The following is a 20,480-nucleotide window of genomic DNA, read 5'->3' as shown; positions in this document are numbered from 1 at the left end:
AAAGGCTTTAATGGACATGCCTACACTACAGAGTATGCCTACACTACAGAGGTATGCCTACACTACAGAGAATATCAAGGCTGTCACTGTCAATCTTCCAGGGTTCAAACTAGAAGTATAGCGAGGACACGCTAATTCGAGCTGAAAGGGGAACTCTCATGGATGCCAGAAGTCCTGCTATGAGGAGAAGTAATGGAAGTCGAAGGGAGAGTGTTCTTCCTTCAACTTCGTATAGTGTGAACAGTGCCAAAAATCAAGTTAAGGTGTGTACAAAAGGAAAACTGGGAAACTTAATTAATTCCACCATAGTGTAGACATACCAATAAAGTGCATTTTACATATTTTTTAAACACTTCTATTTACTTTAATGTTTCCTGACCTCCCTTGATTGACAATCACACAGTAGCCCTGCCAGAGTATGTATACACTGCTGTTATTTTGGGAGACTTATGGTTTCCCAATATAACTATTCTGCATATTTAAACAATAGCTTTCAAAATAATGGGCTCACTATTCCCACATCCATATAAACGTCATTCCATAAGGATTAAGGGATGTTTTGGAATAGTGCTCTATTTCAAAATTTGGCACTGTGCAGACAATGCTAATTTACAAAATAATCTGTTTTGAAATACACTCCAATTAAGGTACCCAATTTGCGTAGCTCAAATTGCGTAGCTAATTTGGAGCTACAGGTGCAGCGTAGACACACCCATTGGCACCAGAAAACACTACTCAAGAAGGACAAACTCAGAAACCTTGTAACATTGTGGATTCCATAGACTGTTCTGCAGAAGACTCTAATAAAGTCACATAGTTCCCTGGATACTGAGTTAATGAAAAAAAACACAAGCCCCAATTACTTCTTTGATTTTCCATTGAGAAGGTTAAACTTTCCTTTGCAAAGAGGAAATAATAGAGGAAATTAATAGAGGTTAATATCACAGATTGAGAATGGTATTTCAGAAGAGAAAATAGTATGGGAATACATAAAGAACACTTCTTAAATACAGATTTATTAGCTTGAACATCATACAAGTGAGAAAGATCCCTGTGTAAATATTGCTAGACATTCATGGAAATAATCTTTGGTCTTCTATACACAACAAAGTTTTGTGAAAAAAAGTCAGGATGCTTTAAGTAAACTGATATTCCATGTGCACACTAGGCTCCTACTACCAGCAGAACACACCCACACTAAGAACCCTTACTTGGACACACAGAGAAGTGCAGGAAGAAGAGGGAGCCATTCCACTGTGCTACTGGCTGCAGGGGTCTTTGGAAATGGTTTGCAATGCGGCAGAGAGCAGGTACAGTGACACAATGCGGGTTTCTCAACCCCATCTGTCGACTAGTATCCTATCAGATTGCAACCCTTCTTCAACAGAAGTATATGTAGGATGGGCAAGTGGAAGAGAATGTATAGAAAGGAATATCTGTGCGGGACAGGCTGAGTGTGCGTTTGTTGGGGAAGAATGAGCTGCCATGTTCTCTAATTTCAGACAGGAGCCTAAGAACCCACGATGAGGCAGTGAGATGCCACTCCTTGCACACACACACACAATCATCTGTTCCACACAGCACCCTCTCGTGCACTTACGCGGCAACCACTGACTCTCCTTGAAGAAGGCTGTGGTCCCAGTACCAGAGAGTAGCATCCACATGAATGGTTCTGATTCCCTTTGAAACGGTTTCCAGAGCATCACAAATACGAACATTCAAAGTAGGTATTGACGCGAATGAAGTACCATGAGCACTCACCTCTCTCCGAGATTCCTTTTCCTCCTTTAGCTGGGAACTAACCTGAGAGTCCAGAACGGAGCCTCCTGCAGCGCTGGGCTCAGCGGGCACGGTCGGTAGCAGCGGCCGGAGATACTTAAATTCGCTGGTGCCAGAGCCCGTGGTCAAGCAAACCTCGTAACAATAAGACTGAGGCAGAGTCCCGGCGTCACTCGTGTCCGCGGGGTTTGTGGGGAAGCTGGGCTCACAATAGAAGTTCCTGGACGATGCCATGTACCGCTCTTGGCCCTGCCTCGCCTTGTACAGCCGGGTGGCGATCACTGTCACCACGGACAGCAGGAAAAGGAACGAAATGCAAGACAAAGCAATGACGAGATACAGGGTTAACGTGTCCTGCTGCCCCTCCTCTTGGGGCACGTCCAGGAGCTGCAGGTGGGCCTCCGAAAACCCGTCCACCAGGAGCACGTTCAGCGTGGAGGTGGTGGATCTGGGCGGGTCGCCGTTGTCTCTCACCAGCACGAGCAGTTTCTGTTTCACAGAGTCCGGGCTCGTTACCGGCCTGCTGGTTCTCACTTCCCCGCTCTGGAGACCGACCGTGAAGAGACCGGGGTCCGTGGCCCTCAGCAGCTGGTAGGAAAGCCAAGAATTCTGGCCCGAGTCTCCGTCCACGGCCACCACCTTCGTCACCAGGTAACCCGGCCCCGCCGAGCGGGGCACCAGCTCACTGGCGGGGGAGCTGCTGTTCTGCAGGGGGTATAAGAGGAAGGGCGCGTTGTCGTTTTCGTCCAAGATCACAACCCGGACGGTGGCTTCAGAGCTCAGCGGGGGGGACCCGCCATCCGCAGCGCGCACCCGCACCTGGAAATCCCTCGTTCGCTCATAATCCATGGATCGCAGCGCGTACACGTGGCCTCTGTCGGAGTTTATGGAGACGTAGGCCGAGAAGGGGAGGTCGCCCACGTCGCCAGGCAACGCCGAGTACGTCACTTTGGCATTCTGCTCGGTGTCCAGGTCCGCAGCGTGGACAGAGCCGATCAAGAGCCCCGGGAGGTTGTTCTCCTTCAGGTACATGACGTAGGACGGCTCGGTAAACACCGGCGGGTTGTCATTGACATCCGACAGCTGCACGCGAATCACCCTCTCCGAGGCGAGCCGGGGAGCGCCCCGGTCCGTGGCTGTGATGCTGATGTTATACTCGGCCACCGCCTCGCGGTCCAGGGGCCCCCGTGTGACAAGCTCGTAATAGTTCTGCACAGTCAATTTCAAAGCGAAAGGGACATTGCCCGGAATGGAGCAGGCTGCTCTGCCGTTGTCCCCGGAGTCCCGGTCTCTCACACTGAACAAGGCCACCACGGTGCCCGGGCCCGAGTCCTCGGGGATGGTGCTGCTGAGGGACGTCAGCGTCACCGCCGGGGCGTTGTCATTCATGTCCTCGATCTCCACCAGCACTTTGCAGTGCGCAGAGAAACCGCCCCCGTCTGTGGCCTGAATGTTCATCTCATAGCTGGTTGTTTCTTCATAGTCAATCAACCCCTGCACAGTGATTTCTCCAGATAATTGATTTAGTTCGAATAATTTAAGGACTTTGTCAGGCATCTTCCTGAACGAATAGGTGATTTCTGCATTTGAGCCTTCATCCAAATCACTGGCCTCCACCCTGGTGACCAAGGTACCTCTAGGACTGTTCTCCGGTAACTGCGCCCTGTACACGGACTGGCTGAACTGGGGGAAGTTGTCATTGTTATCCAGCACATTGACGCGTATTTGGGCTGTGCCGGTTCGCTGTGGGCGGCCCCCATCTGCAGCTGTGAGAATCAGCATCAACTGCGCCTGCGCCTCGCGATCTAATTGTTTCTCGAGCACAAGCTCCGCGTATTTGCTGCCGTCGCTGTGGGTTTGCACATCCAGACGGAAATGCTCATTAGAGCTGATTGCGTAGCTCTGGATGCCGTTTGTTCCTATGTCTGCATCTTCGGCTCCTTCCAAAGGGAAGCGGGTGTTTACAGGGATCTGTTCTGGTATTTGTAAACCGAATTCACTCTTGGAGAATTTCGGGGAATTGTCATTCACATCTTCGATCTGCACCTCCACTGGGTACAGCTGCAGTGGGTTTTCCAGCACAATTTCGAATTGCAGCACACATGGGTCACTTTGTCCGCACAGCTCCTCCCGGTCTATTTTCTCCTTTATTCTCACATCCCCGGAGCGCGCGTGCAACTCAAAATACTGCCTGGTGCTTTTAGAAACCAGCCGCGCCCTGCGAGCAGACAAGGTCCCTACGGCCACATTCAAATCCTTTGCGATATTAGCAACTAGCGACCCGCTTTTCTTCTCCTCCAGCACAGAATAGCGGCTCGTCCCGCCCTCCGCCAGGGACACCCACAGACACAGAGCGAAAGAGAGAACTTGCCTTGTCCTGGAGAGATTCGCCATTGCGCCAGCCAGGCCCACTCAGATCTGCGGCAGCTTCTCTACTTGTGCTAGACGGGAAACGATTTCTCCTCAAGACTGACTCTCTGTGTAGCGATTCCAGCCGCGCTTCCCTGTAATAATCCTTTGTCACCCGTTCCCGGCGCACAGCCGCTACCTCCCGGGGCATTCAGACGTCTGAGCGCAGCTCCCCACTGAGCGCTGATGGACTCGTAAAAGCTGAAGTCGCAGCACCTTCCTTGGCAATAGCGCCACCTTGTGGCTCTTCCAAAACAAGGCAGACCAGTATTTTACAGTGTAAATGTATTCCGCGCTGTTATCTGCATGACAAAACTTTCCCTAAACTGTAGAAATTGTGGTCATAAAATTGCATGGTACGAACTGTGAAATATGAAGGAAGATTATTACTGTTTCGAGAAGAGAGTTTCAAAATTATTAAATATTAATATGAATGGTAAACCGCAAATATCCCATTTTCTTCCCTCACCTCCCAACAGCTTTATTCTGCACAGTACATTAATAATGCAAATCACTAGAAGTGGATTCCCTCTACAACCGGCTTCTCTTTTGTCCACGAGGTCAGTGATAGCTTTTAAATCCTGAATCTTCTGTATCCCTTCCTTATTAGGCTGCTCAAAAGGAAAACTGGGAAATTGGGGGGCTAATAGAATACATGTAACTAGTGATAGACCTAGTGGTTACGCCAACATCATATATGTAGTTGCTAGCAGGGAATCCTGTCCTGGCCTCTACACACTTATTCGAGAAACTGGGTCCTCTTTTCCTCTGAAAGCAGCAGGCCAGTAACTTTCTATTTTTCTCATATATTTTATAGCAATACGGTCCAAAAAGAAACAAACAAAAATCCCACCGAAATTAATATAAAAAATTAATAAGTATATAGGTAACATCCCATCGTATTCCTCTTCTGTATCTAGGTCGCTAAATTATGTACGCGCACTAGAAAACCAACGCAAAACTAGTTAATTTAGAATCTCAATAGCGTATTGGGGCTGTAACCATTCTCTTTCACAAATTTTAGCTTTTGTCTAAAGGAGCATGCCCGTAATGGGTTCGTGACTTTTCTTCCAAATTTTCAGTACATCAATTAACAGATCTGTATCAGTGATCTGAAACAACTGGTTAGAATGTCAAAAATTGAGACCAGAATCTCCATTTACAGCCATCATCTTGGTCACAACGGTATTCGGGTTTCTTTGCTATGCCAATCATGTTATTAAGTGGCGAGGTGAAGGTCTGAAGATGGTACAAAACGAAGAGGCCGTTGTCATGTTCATCAAAAACCGCTGACAATGACTTGTTGAATAAAACATCTTCTTGATGCCATCGGGTGCCTCTATATCACTGGTATGCATGTAACTAGCTAGCTACTTTCTCATAAGTGTTGATTGGAATGGGTTCATAAACTCTACAAGCTGTAAAATGATGGTGAGTTCATAGGATGAAAATAAACATTGCCTCTTCCTCCTATGAGCACCTTCCTCATCAAAACCTCAACTACTGTTAGCCTTTCACTTGGTAAAGGGTTTGATGGACATGTAAAGCGCAGCTGACATTTTCATAAGATATTTGTATTTTACTATAGTGTTTCCTAATCTCCCTCGTTCCACATTCATGCAGTAGCCCTGCAACTCACATATATTCCTAATTAGCATCGGTAAACACTACTGAAGAAGCAAGGATAGATTCAGATTCTTTGTAACATTTCGCATGCCATAGTGTGTTCTGCAGAGGGCTTTAGGTCACACAGTTTCCCTATCATGGTGTTTTTTAATACAGAAACAATTACTTCTTTGATTTTCCATTGAGAAGGTTCAACCTTCCTTTGTAAAGAGGATACATTCGGCATAGATTGCTAGTGGTCTTTGAGAGGAGAAAGCACATAAAGAAAAGTTATGTATAAATTTATTAGCTTGAAAATCATATAAGTGAGAAAGATGTAAAAACTATAGGAAAAGATCCCTACATAAATATAACGCGATACTTGAGGAAATAAACTTAGGCCTTAGCTACACTACAAAGTATTGTGAAAAAAGTTATGATACTACAAGTAAACTCACACTGCATGTGCACACTAGGCTCCTTATGTGAGCAGAACACAACCACGCTCCTAGTCCTTACCTATACACAGAGAGCACTTCACTAGGGGGAACCATAACACTGTACAACAGCTGAAGGGTGTTTCAGAATGGCTGGCAGTACAGCAAGGACAGGTGCGGTAACATATTATGCAGGTTTCTCAGCCTCATCTGCTCACTGGTATCCTATCGGATTGCCACTTCTCTTCGACCAAAGCCTATGTAGGAGGGGGAACGTGGAGAACGCGTTACAGGGAGCTTGCCAGGGAAACAGACAGTGACATTGTGGGTCAAGAACATGCTGGCAGGCTCTCTCAGTTCACGCGGAGGCCTAAGAACCTATGGGGCAGGGAGAGGAAGACGCCCATGAGCCATCAGAGCTGCACAGCACTGAAGTCCCTCATGTCCTTCACCTCCGGCCATGCGCTCTCCCTTCCCGGGCTCTATTCCTAGAACGAGAGAGGGCAGCCCTCCACATAAATGGTTCCGACTCTTTTGAAATAGTTTCCAGAGTATCACAAATTTTCAAAGAAGAGATTAATGTACAAGGAGTAACATGAGCACTCACCTCGCACACAGATTCCTTCCCCTCCTTTAGCTGGGAGCTAAGCTGAGAGTCGAGAAGGGACCCTCCTGCAGTTCTGGGCTCAGCGGGCACGGTCGGTAGCAGCGGCCGGAGATATTTAAATTCGCTGGTGCCAGAGCCCGTGGTCAAGCAAACCTCGTAACAATAAGACTGAGGCAGAGTCCCGGCGCCACAAGAGTCCGCGGGCTTTGTGGGGAAGCTGGGCTCACAATAGAAGTTCCTGGACGATGCCACGTACCGCTCTTGGCCCTGCCTCGCCTTGTACAGCCGGGTGGCGATCACTGTCACCACGGACAGCAGGAAAAGGAACGAAATGCAAGACAAAGCAATGACGAGATACAGGGTTAACGTGTCCTGCTGCCCCTCCTCTTGGGGCACGTCCAGGAGCTGCAGGTGGGCCTCCGAAAACCCGTCCACCAGGAGCACGTTCAGCGTGGAGGTGGTGGATCTGGGCGGGTCGCCGTTGTCTCTCACCAGCACGAGCAGTTTCTGTTTCACAGAGTCCGGGCTCGTTACCGGCCTGCTGGTTCTCACTTCCCCGCTCTGGAGACCGACCGTGAAGAGACCGGGGTCCGTGGCTCTCAGCAGCTGGTAGGAAAGCCAAGAATTCTGGCCCGAGTCTCCGTCCACGGCCACCACCTTCGTCACCAGGTAACCCGGCCCCGCCGAGCGGGGCACCAGCTCACTGGCGGGGGAGCTGCTGTTCTGCAGAGGGTATAAGAGGAAGGGCGCGTTGTCGTTTTCGTCCAAGATCACAACCCGGACGGTGGCTTCAGAGCTCAGCGGGGGGGACCCGCCATCCGCAGCGCGCACCCGCACCTGGAAATCCCTCGTTCGCTCATAATCCATGGATCGCAGCGCGTACACGTGGCCGCTGTCGGAGTTTATGGAGACGTAGGACAAGAAGGGGAGGTCGCCCACGTCGCCAGGCAACGCCGAGTACGTCACTTTGGCATTCTGCTCGGTGTCCAGGTCCGCAGCGTGGACAGAGCCGATCAAGAGCCCCGGGAGGTTGTTCTCCTTCAGGTACATGACGTAGGACGGCTCGGTAAACACAGGCGGGTTGTCATTGACATCCGACAGATGCACGCGGATCACCCTCTCCGAGGCGAGCCGGGGAGCGCCCCGGTCCGTGGCTGTGATGCTGATGTTATACTCGGCCACCGCCTCGCGGTCCAGGGGCCCCCGTGTGACAAGCTCGTAATAGTTCTGCACAGTCGATTTCAAAGCGAAAGGGACATTGCCCGGAATGGAGCAGGCTGCTCTGCCGTTGTCCCCGGAGTCCCGGTCTCTCACACTGAACAAGGCCACCACGGTGCCCGGGCCCGAGTCCTCGGGGATGGTGCTGCTGAGGGACGTCAGCGTCACCTCCGGGGCGTTGTCATTCATGTCCTCGATCTCCACCAGCACTTTGCAGTGCGCATATAGACCCCCGCCGTCTGTGGCCTGAATGTTCATCTCATAGCTGGTTGTTTCTTCATAGTCAATCAACCCCTGCACAGTGATTTCCCCGGATAATTGATTTAGTTCGAATAATTTAAGGACTTTGTCAGGCATCTTCCTGAACGAATAGGTGATTTCTGCATTTGAGCCTTCATCCAAATCACTGGCCTCTACCCTGGTGACCAAGGTACCTCTAGGACTGTTCTCCGGTAACTGCGCCCTGTACACGGACTGGCTGAACTGGGGGAAGTTATCGTTAGCATCCAGCACATTGACGCGTATTTGGGCTGTGCCGGTTCGCTGTGGGCGGCCCCCATCTGCAGCTGTGAGAATCAGCATCAACTGCGCCTGCGCCTCGCGATCTAATTGTTTCTCGAGCACAAGCTCCGCGTATTTGCTGCCGTCGCTGTGGGTTTGCACATCCAGACGGAAATGCTCATTAGAGCTGATTGCGTAGCTCTGGATGCCGTTTGTTCCTATGTCTGCATCTTCGGCTTCTTCCAAAGGGAAGCGGGTGTTGACGGGGACCTGTTCTGGTATTTGTAAACCGAATTCACTCTTGGAGAATTTCGGGGAATTGTCATTCACATCTTCGATCTGCACCTCCACTCGGTACAGCTGCAGTGGGTTTTCCAGCACAATTTCGAATTGCAGCACACACGGGTCACTCTGACCGCACAGCTCCTCCCGGTCTATTTTCTCCTTTATTCTCACATCCCCGGAGCTCGCGTTCAGCTCAAAATACTGCCTGGTGCTTTTAGAAACCAGCCGCGCCCTGCGAGCAGACAAGGTCCCTACAGCCACATTCAAATCCTTTGCGATATTAGCAACTAGCGACCCGCTTTTCTTCTCCTCCGGCACAGAATAGCGGCTCGTCCCGCCCTCCGCAAGGGAAACCCACAGACACAGAGCGAAAGAGAGAACTTGCCTTGTCCTGGAGAGATTCGCCATTGCGCCAGCCAGGCCCAATCTGATCTGAACACAGGCCCCTTTGCTGAGCCGCGGCAGCCGCTCAGCTGTGGTGCGAGACGGGAAATGATTTCTCCTCCACTATTGCCTTTTTGTAATTATGAGAGCAGCTCTTCTCCCTTGTAATCCGTTTCCGTCCTTTCCCGACAAGGCGACGTTTCCTTCTGCTTTCAGCTCTCTTTGCAGTGCCTCTTCCACCTATCGCTGCTGGACTCAAAGAATTGCATTTTCCTCATCGTCTTGCCTCTATCGCCACCTTGTGGCTGCGCTGAACACCATATCTCAAAATAGTTAGTGATAGAAATGTAGCCGTGTTAGTCTGGGGTAGTTGAAGCAAAATGCAGGACAATGTAGCACTTTAAAGACTAACAAGATGGTTTATTAGATGATGAGCTTTCGTGGGCCAGACCCACGTGGGGTCTGGCCCACGAAAGCTCATCATCTAATAAACCATCTTGTTAGTCTTTAAAGTGCTACATTGTCCTGCATTTTGCTTCAAAATAGTTAAATTTAGTGTGCCCACTTACTATCAACTAGCTAATGATTTATCCCTTACGTATAAATTGTGGTTCGATTATTTGAAAGCAAGCAAAGAGTTAACCCAGGTTATTTCACATTAATGTGGAAATAGGCGGAAATTATTAGAAAAGCAATCTGACTTGTGACACTTCTACGATGGGTTTTCTTCTCACACTCCAGCACTGCTGGTCTACACAAGTAAAGATGCAAAGTAAGTCAATGCAGTTCGCTCGCCTCTCTTCCCATTCGTCCACTAGGCTATGTGGAAACCCACCCAAGTTTCATGATTGTCTCCACGCATAGGGTGCTCATGAAGATGTAGGAAAGCTAGAAAACTGTGACATTAAATTTTAACTCAGTGATGATCGATCCCTTTGTTATCAAACATTACTAATTTAGATCTCGGGAACGAATCCAGCCCTGGTTTCTACACCGTTATACAAAAAATAGCTCTCCCGTGCTCCCTTTCTTCTTCTTAGTGTGTCGTATATTTTATGGCAATACACAGAGCAGAAACGAGAAAGAGGAAATTTAAGCGAAAGTGACTAAATATATATTTTACAAGCTATCACGCCCTTTTTCCATAACAGTTGCATCCTTTTTTCTCCGGAGATGGGTGAAAAGGGAAGGATCACGTGAGGATTGCCTGTTGTGTTCCCACCCTCTGGGGCATCTGGTATTAGCCACTGTCGGCAGACAGGATACTGGGCTAGATGGACCTTTGGTCTGACCCATTATGCTGCTCTTATGGTCTTGTCTCCTGACTCTCATAAAAGCTCATGAAAACTCTTCTACTAGCAATATATTAAGCGAGGAAGGGCGGCTGGACTGTGATAGATGTCCGTTGTCTTTAACAATGGTACTAAGTTTGACTGAAGGTGGTCTCGCTCCGTAATTGGTGTCTCGGTCTTTCAATCACCATTCCTCCCGCTAGCTGGGTCTGTGGCCGTCAGTGGTTGGTGGAGAGCGCAGAATTCTGATGGGAATCCCCATGCACCTTGGTCACAAATTTAGTCACCTCCGTTGCTGTTCGAACCATGTCATTAAATGGGGAGCTGCTGCTCTGAACACAGTACAAAATGAACAGACCTTTGTCACTTTAATCATATAACGCCTTGCACAATGACTTGCTGCGTGTAAAAACCCAACTGATGCCGTCAGTTGCCAGTATCTCACTGGTATGCATGTTATCAGGAACCTTTCACATCCCTGTGGATTGCAGGGGGTTCATAAACCCCAGAGACTGTAAGTGAGGACGATTTCATAAACAGCGCCTCTTCCCTCTGCAAATACCTCTCACTTGGAAGCGGCAGCCACCGCTGGATACTCAGATTGGAAGGGTGGGGTGGACAAATAAGATGCACTTTAAATTTCCCTTGGATACTTCAATTTTACTTGAACGCTTTTCTTATCGCCCGATTTTATAATGGCGCACTAGCCCTCCCATTGGCACTACATCCGGATTACCCTCTGAGAACACTATTGAAGAACCAAAGGCGGACTCAGTCTCTTTGTAACATTTCAGATGCCATAAAGCCCCTTGGAGAACACTCCTTCTAGGTCAAATAATCCCGCTGCTACTCAGTTCAGCACAAATATCTAAACAATTCCAAATTCACTTTTCTTTGACGACCATCAATCTTCCCTAGCAGGTATCAGAGACACTGCAGAGAGACCAGTATCAAGGTTTCACAAATTGACGTTAAGGAAAGAAAATAGAAGAAAAGAAAAGTTCTTCAGTGGATTGATCACCGCTTGACCACGATGCAAGTAGAAAAGCTTAACAATACATTCAGAACAAAAATTATGTGAGGCATTTCTGGAAGTAAAGTAATTTTCCTAAGAGTAGCAATACAAATATTCAAAGTAGGTATTGACGCGAATGAAGTACCATGAGCACTCACCTCTCTCCGAGATTCCTTTTCCTCCTTTAGCTGGCAACTAACCTGAGTCTCCAGAACGGAGCCTCCTGCAGCGCTGAGCTCAGCGGGCACGGTCGGTAGCAGCGGCCGGAGATACTTAAATTCGCTGGTGCCAGAGCCCGTGGTCAAGCAAACCTCGTAACAATAAGACTGAGGCAGAGTCCCGGCGTCACTCGTGTCCGCGGGGTTTGTGGGGAAGCTGGGCTCACAATAGAAGTTCCTGGACGATGCCACGTACCGCTCTTGGCCCTGCCTCGCCTTGTACAGCCGGGTGGCGATCACTGTCACCACGGACAGCAGGAAAAGGAACGAAATGCAAGACAAAGCAATGACGAGATACAGGGTTAACGTGTCCTGCTGCCCCTCCTCTTGGGGCACGTCCAGGAGCTGCAGGTGGGCCTCCGAAAACCCGTCCACCAGGAGCACGTTCAGCGTGGAGGTGGTGGATCTGGGCGGGTCGCCGTTGTCTCTCACCAGCACGAGCAGTTTCTGTTTCACAGAGTCCGGGCTCGTTACCGGCCTGCTGGTTCTCACCTCCCCGCTCTGGAGCCCCACCGTGAAGAGACCGGGGTCCGTGGCTCTCAGCAGCTGGTAGGAAAGCCAAAAATTCTGACCCGAGTCTCCGTCCACGGCCACCACCTTCGTCACCAGGTAACCCGGCCCCGCCGAGCGGGGCACCAGCTCACTGGCGGGGGAGCTGCTGTTCTGCAGGGGGTATAAGAGGAAGGGCGCGTTGTCGTTTTCGTCCAAGATCACAACCCGGACGGTGGCTTCAGAGCTCAGCGGGGGGGACCCGCCATCCGCAGCGCGCACCCGCACTTGGAAATCCCTCGTTCGTTCATAATCCATGGATCGCAGCGCGTACACGTGGCCGCTGTCGGAGTTTATGGAGACGTAGGACAAGAAGGGGAGGTCGCCCACGTCGCCAGGCAACGCCGAGTACGTCACTTTGGCATTCTGCTCGGTGTCCAGGTCCGCAGCGTGGACAGAGCCGATCAAGAGCCCCGGGAGGTTGTTCTCCTTCAGGTACATGACGTAGGACGGCTCGGTAAACACAGGCGGGTTGTCATTGACATCCGACAGATGCACGCGGATCACCCTCTCCGAGGCGAGCCGGGGAGCGCCCCGGTCCGTGGCTGTGATGCTGATGTTATACTCGGCCACCGCCTCGCGGTCCAGGGGCCCCCGTGTGACAAGCTCGTAATAGTTCTGCACAGTCGATTTCAAAGCGAAAGGGACATTGCCCGGAATGGAGCAGGCTGCTCTGCCGTTGTCCCCGGAGTCCCGGTCTCTCACACTGAACAAGGCCACCACGGTGCCCGGGCCCGAGTCCTCGGGGATGGTGCTGCTGAGGGACGTCAGCGTCACCGCCGGGGCGTTGTCATTCGTGTCCTCGATCTCCACCAGCACTTTGCAGTGCGCAGAGAAACCGCCCCCGTCTGTGGCCTGAATGTTCATCTCATAGCTGGTTGTTTCTTCATAGTCAATCAACCCCAGCACAGTGATTTCTCCGGTGGACGGATTGAGCTGAAATAACTCGAGGACTCTCTCAGGCACCTGCCCGTAGGAATAGGTGATTTCTGCATTTGAGCCTTCATCCAAATCACTGGCCTCCACCCTGGTGACCAAGGTACCTCTAGGACTGTTCTCCGGTAACTGCGCCCTGTACACGGACTGGCTGAACTGGGGGAAGTTATCGTTAGCATCCAGCACATTGACGCGTATTTGGGCTGTGCTGGTTCGCTGTGGGCGGCCCCCATCTGCAGCGGTGAGAATCAGCATCAACTGCGCCTGCGCCTCGCGATCTAATTGTTTCTCGAGCACAAGCTCCGAGTATTTGCTGCCGTCGCTGTGGGTTTGCACATCCAGACGGAAATGCTCATTAGAGCTGATTGCGTAGCTCTGGATGCCGTTTGTTCCTATGTCCGAATCTTGGGCTCCTTCCAAAGGGAAGCGGGTGTTTACGGGGATCTGTTCTGGTATTTGTAAACCGAATTCACTCTTGGAGAATTTCGGGGAATTGTCATTCACATCTTCGATCTGCACCTCCACTGGGTACAGCTGCAGTGGGTTTTCCAGCACAATTTCGAATTGCAGCACACACGGGTCACTCCGTCTGCAAAGCTCCTCCCGGTCTATTTTCTCCTTTATTCTCACATCCCCGGAGCGCGCGTTCAGCTCAAAATACTGCCTGGTGCTTTTAGAAACCAGCCGCGCCCTGCGAGCAGACAAGGTCCCTACAGCCACATTCAAATCCTTTGCGATATTAGCAACTAGCGACCCGCTTTTCTTCTCCTCCGGCACAGAATAGCGGCTCGTCCCGCCCTCCGCCAGGGACACCCACAGACACAGAGCGAGAGAGAGAACTTGCCTTGTCCTGGAGCGATTCGCCATTGCGCCAGCCAGGCCCACTCAGATGTGAACACAGGACTCTCTGTCAAGCTCCGGCAGCCGCTCAGATGTTGTGCTAGACGGGAATCTGTTTATCCCGAAGACTGAATCTGTTTGTAGCGATTCCAGCCGCGCTTTCCCTGTAAACCTCTTTCACCTGTTCCCGACGCAGAGCCGCTGCCTTCCGCGGCATTCAGGCGTCTGAAGCCTGAGAGCTGACGTAAAGGCTGAATTTTCAGCACCGTCTTTGCCAATATCGCCACCTCGTGGCTGAGCTAAAATAATGCAGCCCATGATTGTACATTTAAAATTGTCCATTTATTGCGAAATTGTATGTACTTGTTGGTGATGCGGGGAGTTTCTCCCAACTGAAAGAAGCCACGTGCATCGTTTCCCGATTTTCTCTTGTTACATTTTTGTACAGCAATATAGACCACAGCAGGAAGAAGAAAAAATGAAATTGAAACCATAGTTTACTAAATATATATTCAATTTGTCATCTTCTCCTCTTACGCCCTTACCGATGTATTTTCACCTCTTAAAATCCATCCACTATCATTGTATTTACCGTAATACTATTCGATTAAGGAAGGTGTTCACTGTCTTCATGCAACAGCTGATTTTGACTTAATGTGGTCTCCTCCCGTCATTCGTCTGTCGGGCTTTACTTCCCCATTATGGAGTCCGATAGTGAAGAGACCCGGGTCTGTGGCGTTCAGCAGCTGGCAGGAAAGTCAAGAATTCTGACCGGAATCTTCATACAGAGTCAAGTCCCCTCTGTGAGATAGAAGCAGCGGTTGTTCTCCACCCGGTATAAAATGAACAGAGCTTTGTCATTTTTATCAATTACAACTCAGATGCCGACTTCGGCGCTCCATGGAGAAGATCCGCCATCTGCTGCTATCACAGCAATTCAGCAATCTGTTACCTTTACTAATCCAGGGTTATTAGGCAGCTCCTTTACCTGTCTGCGCTAAGGAATATTTCATTTTACCTTTTGCTTTTAAACATTTTTAAGCGCCAGCATTTATATGGTCCAATCCGGACCATGTTTTCCTTCAAGTACAGAGTGTAGAGTGTCTGGTTCAATGCTAGAAAAGTGTCATTCGAGTCCGATATCCAATATCTGTGATTAGTCTGGGAGTCCTTGAGTCGATGGCAATGATGGTTACATCTATATTCCGAATCCGATGTTCTCTCCCGGTCACGTTCCATGATCTAAGCTAAAGAACGCAGAATTGTTTCGGATCTCTCTCCGATCTCCGAACTAGAGAATAAACTTTCCTTTTGATGGAGCCGCTTGATAACTCGCAAGCCATTTTACGTCAACGACAACAGTCTTTTAAAAACAATCACTGTGCTTTGTAGCAGTTTTCTTGACGTCCGATATTACACCTTGATTGCGAGTAGTTCGGTTATAAATTGCTGCCCCTGGATGCAGTTAAAACATCTTACACTGTATTCAGACATTCTTCCCGAACAGCTGGGATCTCCTTTGGTTTAGTACGAGTAAACCTATCGGCTGGTCTATGGTAATCAGCGCCTCCACTAAAATGTCCTTAACTTGATTTCAATGAAAAGCGTTATCGTCTTAATTTTCCACTTAAGTATTATTTACTTGCAATTATGCGGTCGAGGGAGCCACAGACATGCTCGGTAAATATCTTCCTTTGAGTATGCAACACAGACACTTGAAATATGATTATACGCTACATACAGCTTCTAGTAACTTTCTCAGTTATGATATCCTCTTCCGCAGACATAACATTTCAAAGTATTTTCTCACAAGACCCTCGTGGTTCGCTCATTTTGTCTATTCTGTAGATTTTTAAAACTCTTAACATCAAGTGTGAATGTTAACAGCGCTGACTAGAGAGCTTTGGATGCGCAAGCACATCCCTTTTTGGCCAGACCCTGCCGCTTCGTGAAAAGCTATCGGGTTGTCGTTTTCATTAATCATCAACTGAGACAATTACTTCAGAGCTCAATGGAAGGGACCATCCTCTATCTGCAGTTCTGAATGCAATACAGATTTTTATATACTCATAATCCATTGTTCTTGGAACATAGTTGTCAGTGTTTTCAGTGTGTATAGAAATAAAAACGTCTTCACTTGGCATACCGCTGAATATCTGTAATTGGCTTTCTGGTCCCTATTTAAAACAGTAGAATTTACATAGTCGGTAGAACTAGGTTGTTGCGTTTTTCCCAGTGCAAGTTGCATGAGGTTTGAAAATATATACAGAGCCTGTGATTAAAATGGGTAATTTTATATTCGAATGTTTCCAAAGACGTCATTTGGGGCGAGCTCTTCTCCACCGAAAATATAGCCAGGTTGTACATGAGCTTCTCACGGTCTAAGGCCCTTTCCATGAACAAGGCGATTTCGTTTTGCTAAGAATTCTAGCACAGAGGGAATGTTCATTTGTTGCACTGAATGCTTCCCCCCGCAAGTCCTTGACATTAAAGGCACCTGTAGTGGTGCCTCGTGCTCCATTTCCTCTTAGCACATTTCCAGGGGTACGGTTCTTAGGTTCCAGAACTTCAGTGACAACTTCGTAAAATTCAGTGATTTCCTGCAATAGTTGTAGCAGAAGAATAGTTCGTTTTTCGGTTTCCTAAAAGCTGTGCATGGCATTTAGGTGTCTCCTGTTAAGAATTTACATAAGATTATTTTACTTGGCTAAATTCTTACGGCCGAAAGCACCTGTTCTCTTCCTCTGCCTGCCAGACGCCACGGACTCCTGTCCCACCTCACACGTCCATATCACTCGTATTGATTATGAAAACAACATTCCTGTCACGAACTTCTCCAGCCGCTCTCCGCTGTTGGTACATTTTATTTTACATATAGCGACAAACTAGAAATGTCGGCCATCTTCCGATCTTCGTGGATTTCCATCAGCAAATTCAGGGAGGAAATATCGTGTTGTTTTCTTTCATTATCGCGAGCTCGCAGCCTTGCCTCTCTAGAGCGATACCTTACAGTGTTAACAGCTGGAAGACAGCTTGCCACGACCGCCAGGAAAATGCAGAGCATTGATCCTTAGCTCCAGAATCTCCGTCTTCACTGGAAATTCACCGAGGGGATTTTCCGTTCCTGCCTGTTACTCAACAGACAAAAGGGGCGTTGAGTACCTACGTTTACTCTAATCGATCTGCATTTACATGCTCCTCCCTCCCCCTTCATACTCGTAAATAGAACAGATCGCTTGTCCCGGAATTCACTCGGATCTTACCACCCTACCGTCTGTGTCTGAATCGTTCCAGATCTTCAGCAGCAACCCCCCCAGTTCTGCAGGAATCAGCGAACAAGCGACATCGTACAGAGACCGGAAGAGACAATAAACCCCCTGGCTTCGGTCTGCGCTCACATTTCCAATCTCCTTTCACGGAAAAGAGGGGCTCCATTCTCATTGCCTGCCGCCGCGACGCTGTGAGCTACTCTGTACCGGCTGCGAGCGAGGGGAATAGTCAAATCTAAGCACAATACCGCAGCTGGGATTTGCACAGCCAGATAACGTCAGAGTGAACTGGCAGCTTCCTGCCGGAAAATGTCTTGAGTCTCAGCAGCAATAAACTGCAGCAAGAGCGACACGCCGTGTTCAAAGTAAGAACTGCAACCCTACGTGAACTCCATGCAAATTGTTCCGCGACCATTTTTATACAATGTTTTGGCTAGTTTCAAATTAAGATCCTGAATACGATTCACATTTTCAATTTGCAAGCATATTTGCCATCCATTATACCCAACACACAAAAATCTGGTTTTCACGATGGTTTAAGAGACATTTTATACTAACGTTTTCCTACCTAAGACTAATAAATATCATATAGTAAACATCAGCAAACCAGCCATTGCTCAGTCACTGTGGAGATCATAGGTCAAGAAACCCGCCGGGTTACCTGACAGATTGGTCATCGCACGCTGAGAACGCAGCTATTGTTTGCTTTTTTAAGGAGGCACGCCCATTACTTTTTAATATTTCCCTCTTGCTGAAGTAATCGGAATTTAAGGGCCAATTTTATTACGTAGAGTAATTGTGTCGTCGGTTGCTTCAGAACACAATTCATGGGCAATTCATATATCCAAAAATCTCCAAACAGCCCTCACTGTTTGGAGAACAAAGGAAACTGTGCTTTGTATCATGTCAAAGGCTACCCTCAGGTGAGATAATTATCTGGTTTTTACTCGCAGCATTCTCAGGTACTGGTACTTCCATTTCCACTTAACCTTGTCTGTAGCAGTCTGATGAATGCTTGCGCATGACTGGATGATTTGGCCTTCCATGAGATCTCTAACCAGTCCTTTTCCTACCTCCATATTTTGAAAGAAACAACACTAATTATCTTCTCTAGCCATGACATGATCCTTATCTCCAGAGACATATCCACCTCTTAGTTTCAGCATGTAAGGTCTCTTTAAAAGCCATTAATGTCCATCAGCCAAATTAATGTTCTGATCTTGCTAATTTTTCTGTTTAGTAGAACATAGGGTTCTTATAAGATGTTTCAGTCACAAAGGTCTGGAACAGCTACAGTTCTCCAATATCATGAGGTGTTAACAATCCTGAGTGATCAAAAAAGGTCATTTTTTCCCAATAATTCATTGGCATCTGCATCGAAAATTCCATCTACCCAGTATGAGAGAGGTAGAATCCAAATTTCATTCTTCACATTCATTTAAATGTATTAGCACTTTGAGAAGTTTATCTGAATCATTGCTGTGATTGACCTCAATGGTCAACTACAGATGGGAATGCCGTCCAAATGTTTTGTATCTCATCTGTATCTGTATCCACAAATATGAGTGATATCAGTCGATGCGGATATCCGCAGATTTGCAGGGTTCTAGAGATGGCCCTCATACAGTATGCTTGGCTCATGTAATTCAGAAAGTCAAACAATTTGACACTGCTTCCTACCTATCATCACATTTTGGCTTTTCAATTCCCAGTCTTTCAGCCTTATAATGGAGCATGATATGGTCCAATGTTTTTTATCCAATGTTTAAGTTTTCTCAAAAAGCCAAAACATTTCATTTTGTTAATGCATAGAAAGGTCTTTTCTGCCCCTTCTTTCTTGGGATGTAAGTCTGTATCCTTGATCTCGAGTCCCACAAATATTTTAGTATAACACTGTTTTAATTCACGTTTTATTTTTCACCCATTAAAGGGTGTTCCGCAATGGCATATTGTTCACAGATGAAATTAGTGAGCTTGCTATTTAATTCTCACCTTGTGATGTAGTGGGGACTGCATTCACTCTTGGGGTGCATCTACTCTGCACCCTAAACTCAAAATAAGATACAAATTGTGTATCTTATTTAAATTTTATTGCGAATTAGGCTATTTCAAAATTTGGAGCATCTACATGGCATCACATTTTGAAGTAACACACTCTTTTGAGACATTCCTTATCCCCCGTGGAATGAGGCTTATGAGGATGCTGAAATAGCGCATCTGCTATATTTCACATTCAAAAGACGTGGGGTAGCTATTTCAGGATACCTCTGGTGTAAATATACCCTTGTAGGCATGGTGGTCACTTGGTTTTTACATTTGACGGTTGCTTTGTTGTGCTATGTATGATTCTACTGTCCTGTGCTGCTCTGTAGCGAATCTGTGTGTGTGTATGCACATGCATAGTGCCCAGCAGGGATGGAATCTCTGGGTGCAAACTCCTGAGGGGAAGCACAAAGGGAATGGTCCAGGCCAGCCTGTCACCTGAGCTAGGTGAAGGATTCAGTCAGGTGACACTTTGCCTGGGGAATCTGAACAAAGGAGGCAGCGTGGCACCTAGCAGTTCCTAGGTGTGTGTGTCAGTAGTTTTTCGGCTGGCTGGGGGAGAAAGGAGCCGAGGTAGCCTGAGAGTCCATGGCAGGGCCCTGAGCTGGGGCTCTGGACCCCCCTGTCCCTAAGATGAATTGTACTGAATGCTCCTGGTTCCTGTAACAAGAAGTCTGAGCTATGCTGTGTCCCTGTGAACCAATAAACTTTCTGTTCTACATGCTGGCTGAGCGTCACATCAGGAGGTGGATGAGGGTGCACAGCCTGGGGACTCCCCCACACCTGTGCTCAAATAAACTATTTTCTGGAGCAGTGACTGTCCCCTACACGTTATCTTCCTCATGCTCAAAGAAATGGGGGAAGAAAAGATTTTAGCATTGACATTTGGGACAAAGTTGAGTGGCGAGAGTTGAGCGACAGTGAAGGCACACAGAACATTGCACTAATTGCTGCAGGAGATTATCAATGTAGAAACAAAAATATCAACAATGAGATACATGTGGAAAGGATGGGTATGGAATTATTAAAAAGAAAGTAACTGGATTTTGTGAGAAACTGCAGAAGGAGTCAGAGATTCCAGAGAGATTCCAGA

General features: G+C 48.0%; 1 protein-coding gene across 3 annotated transcripts in view; it reads right to left on the bottom strand.

Annotated features, from left to right (window-relative positions):
• Positions 1-14,833, bottom strand: part of LOC102444674 (protocadherin beta-16) — a 53,371-nt gene extending 38,538 nt beyond the window's left edge. The window contains exon 1 of one of the 3 annotated variants that reach the window (XM_075900030.2): positions 11,691-14,833. In XM_075900030.2, coding sequence (XP_075756145.2) covers positions 11,691-14,102 — 2,412 coding nt within the window. In that variant the 5' untranslated portion in view covers positions 14,103-14,833. Of the gene's footprint in view, positions 1-1,761; positions 4,510-6,837; positions 9,542-11,690 lie in introns of those variants that run through there. The other 2 variants (XM_075900029.2, XM_075900028.2) reach the window with 2 other exon arrangements.
• Positions 14,834-20,480: the final 5,647 nt, after the last annotated feature.

This window comes from Pelodiscus sinensis, chromosome 16, assembly GCF_052426305.1.
Source record: "Pelodiscus sinensis isolate ZL-2025 chromosome 16, ASM5242630v1, whole genome shotgun sequence".
NCBI classification, from domain to species: domain Eukaryota; kingdom Metazoa; phylum Chordata; order Testudines; family Trionychidae; genus Pelodiscus; species Pelodiscus sinensis.
Note: the sequence above shows the minus strand (reverse complement) of the source record. Positions and strands in the feature narration are given on the sequence as shown.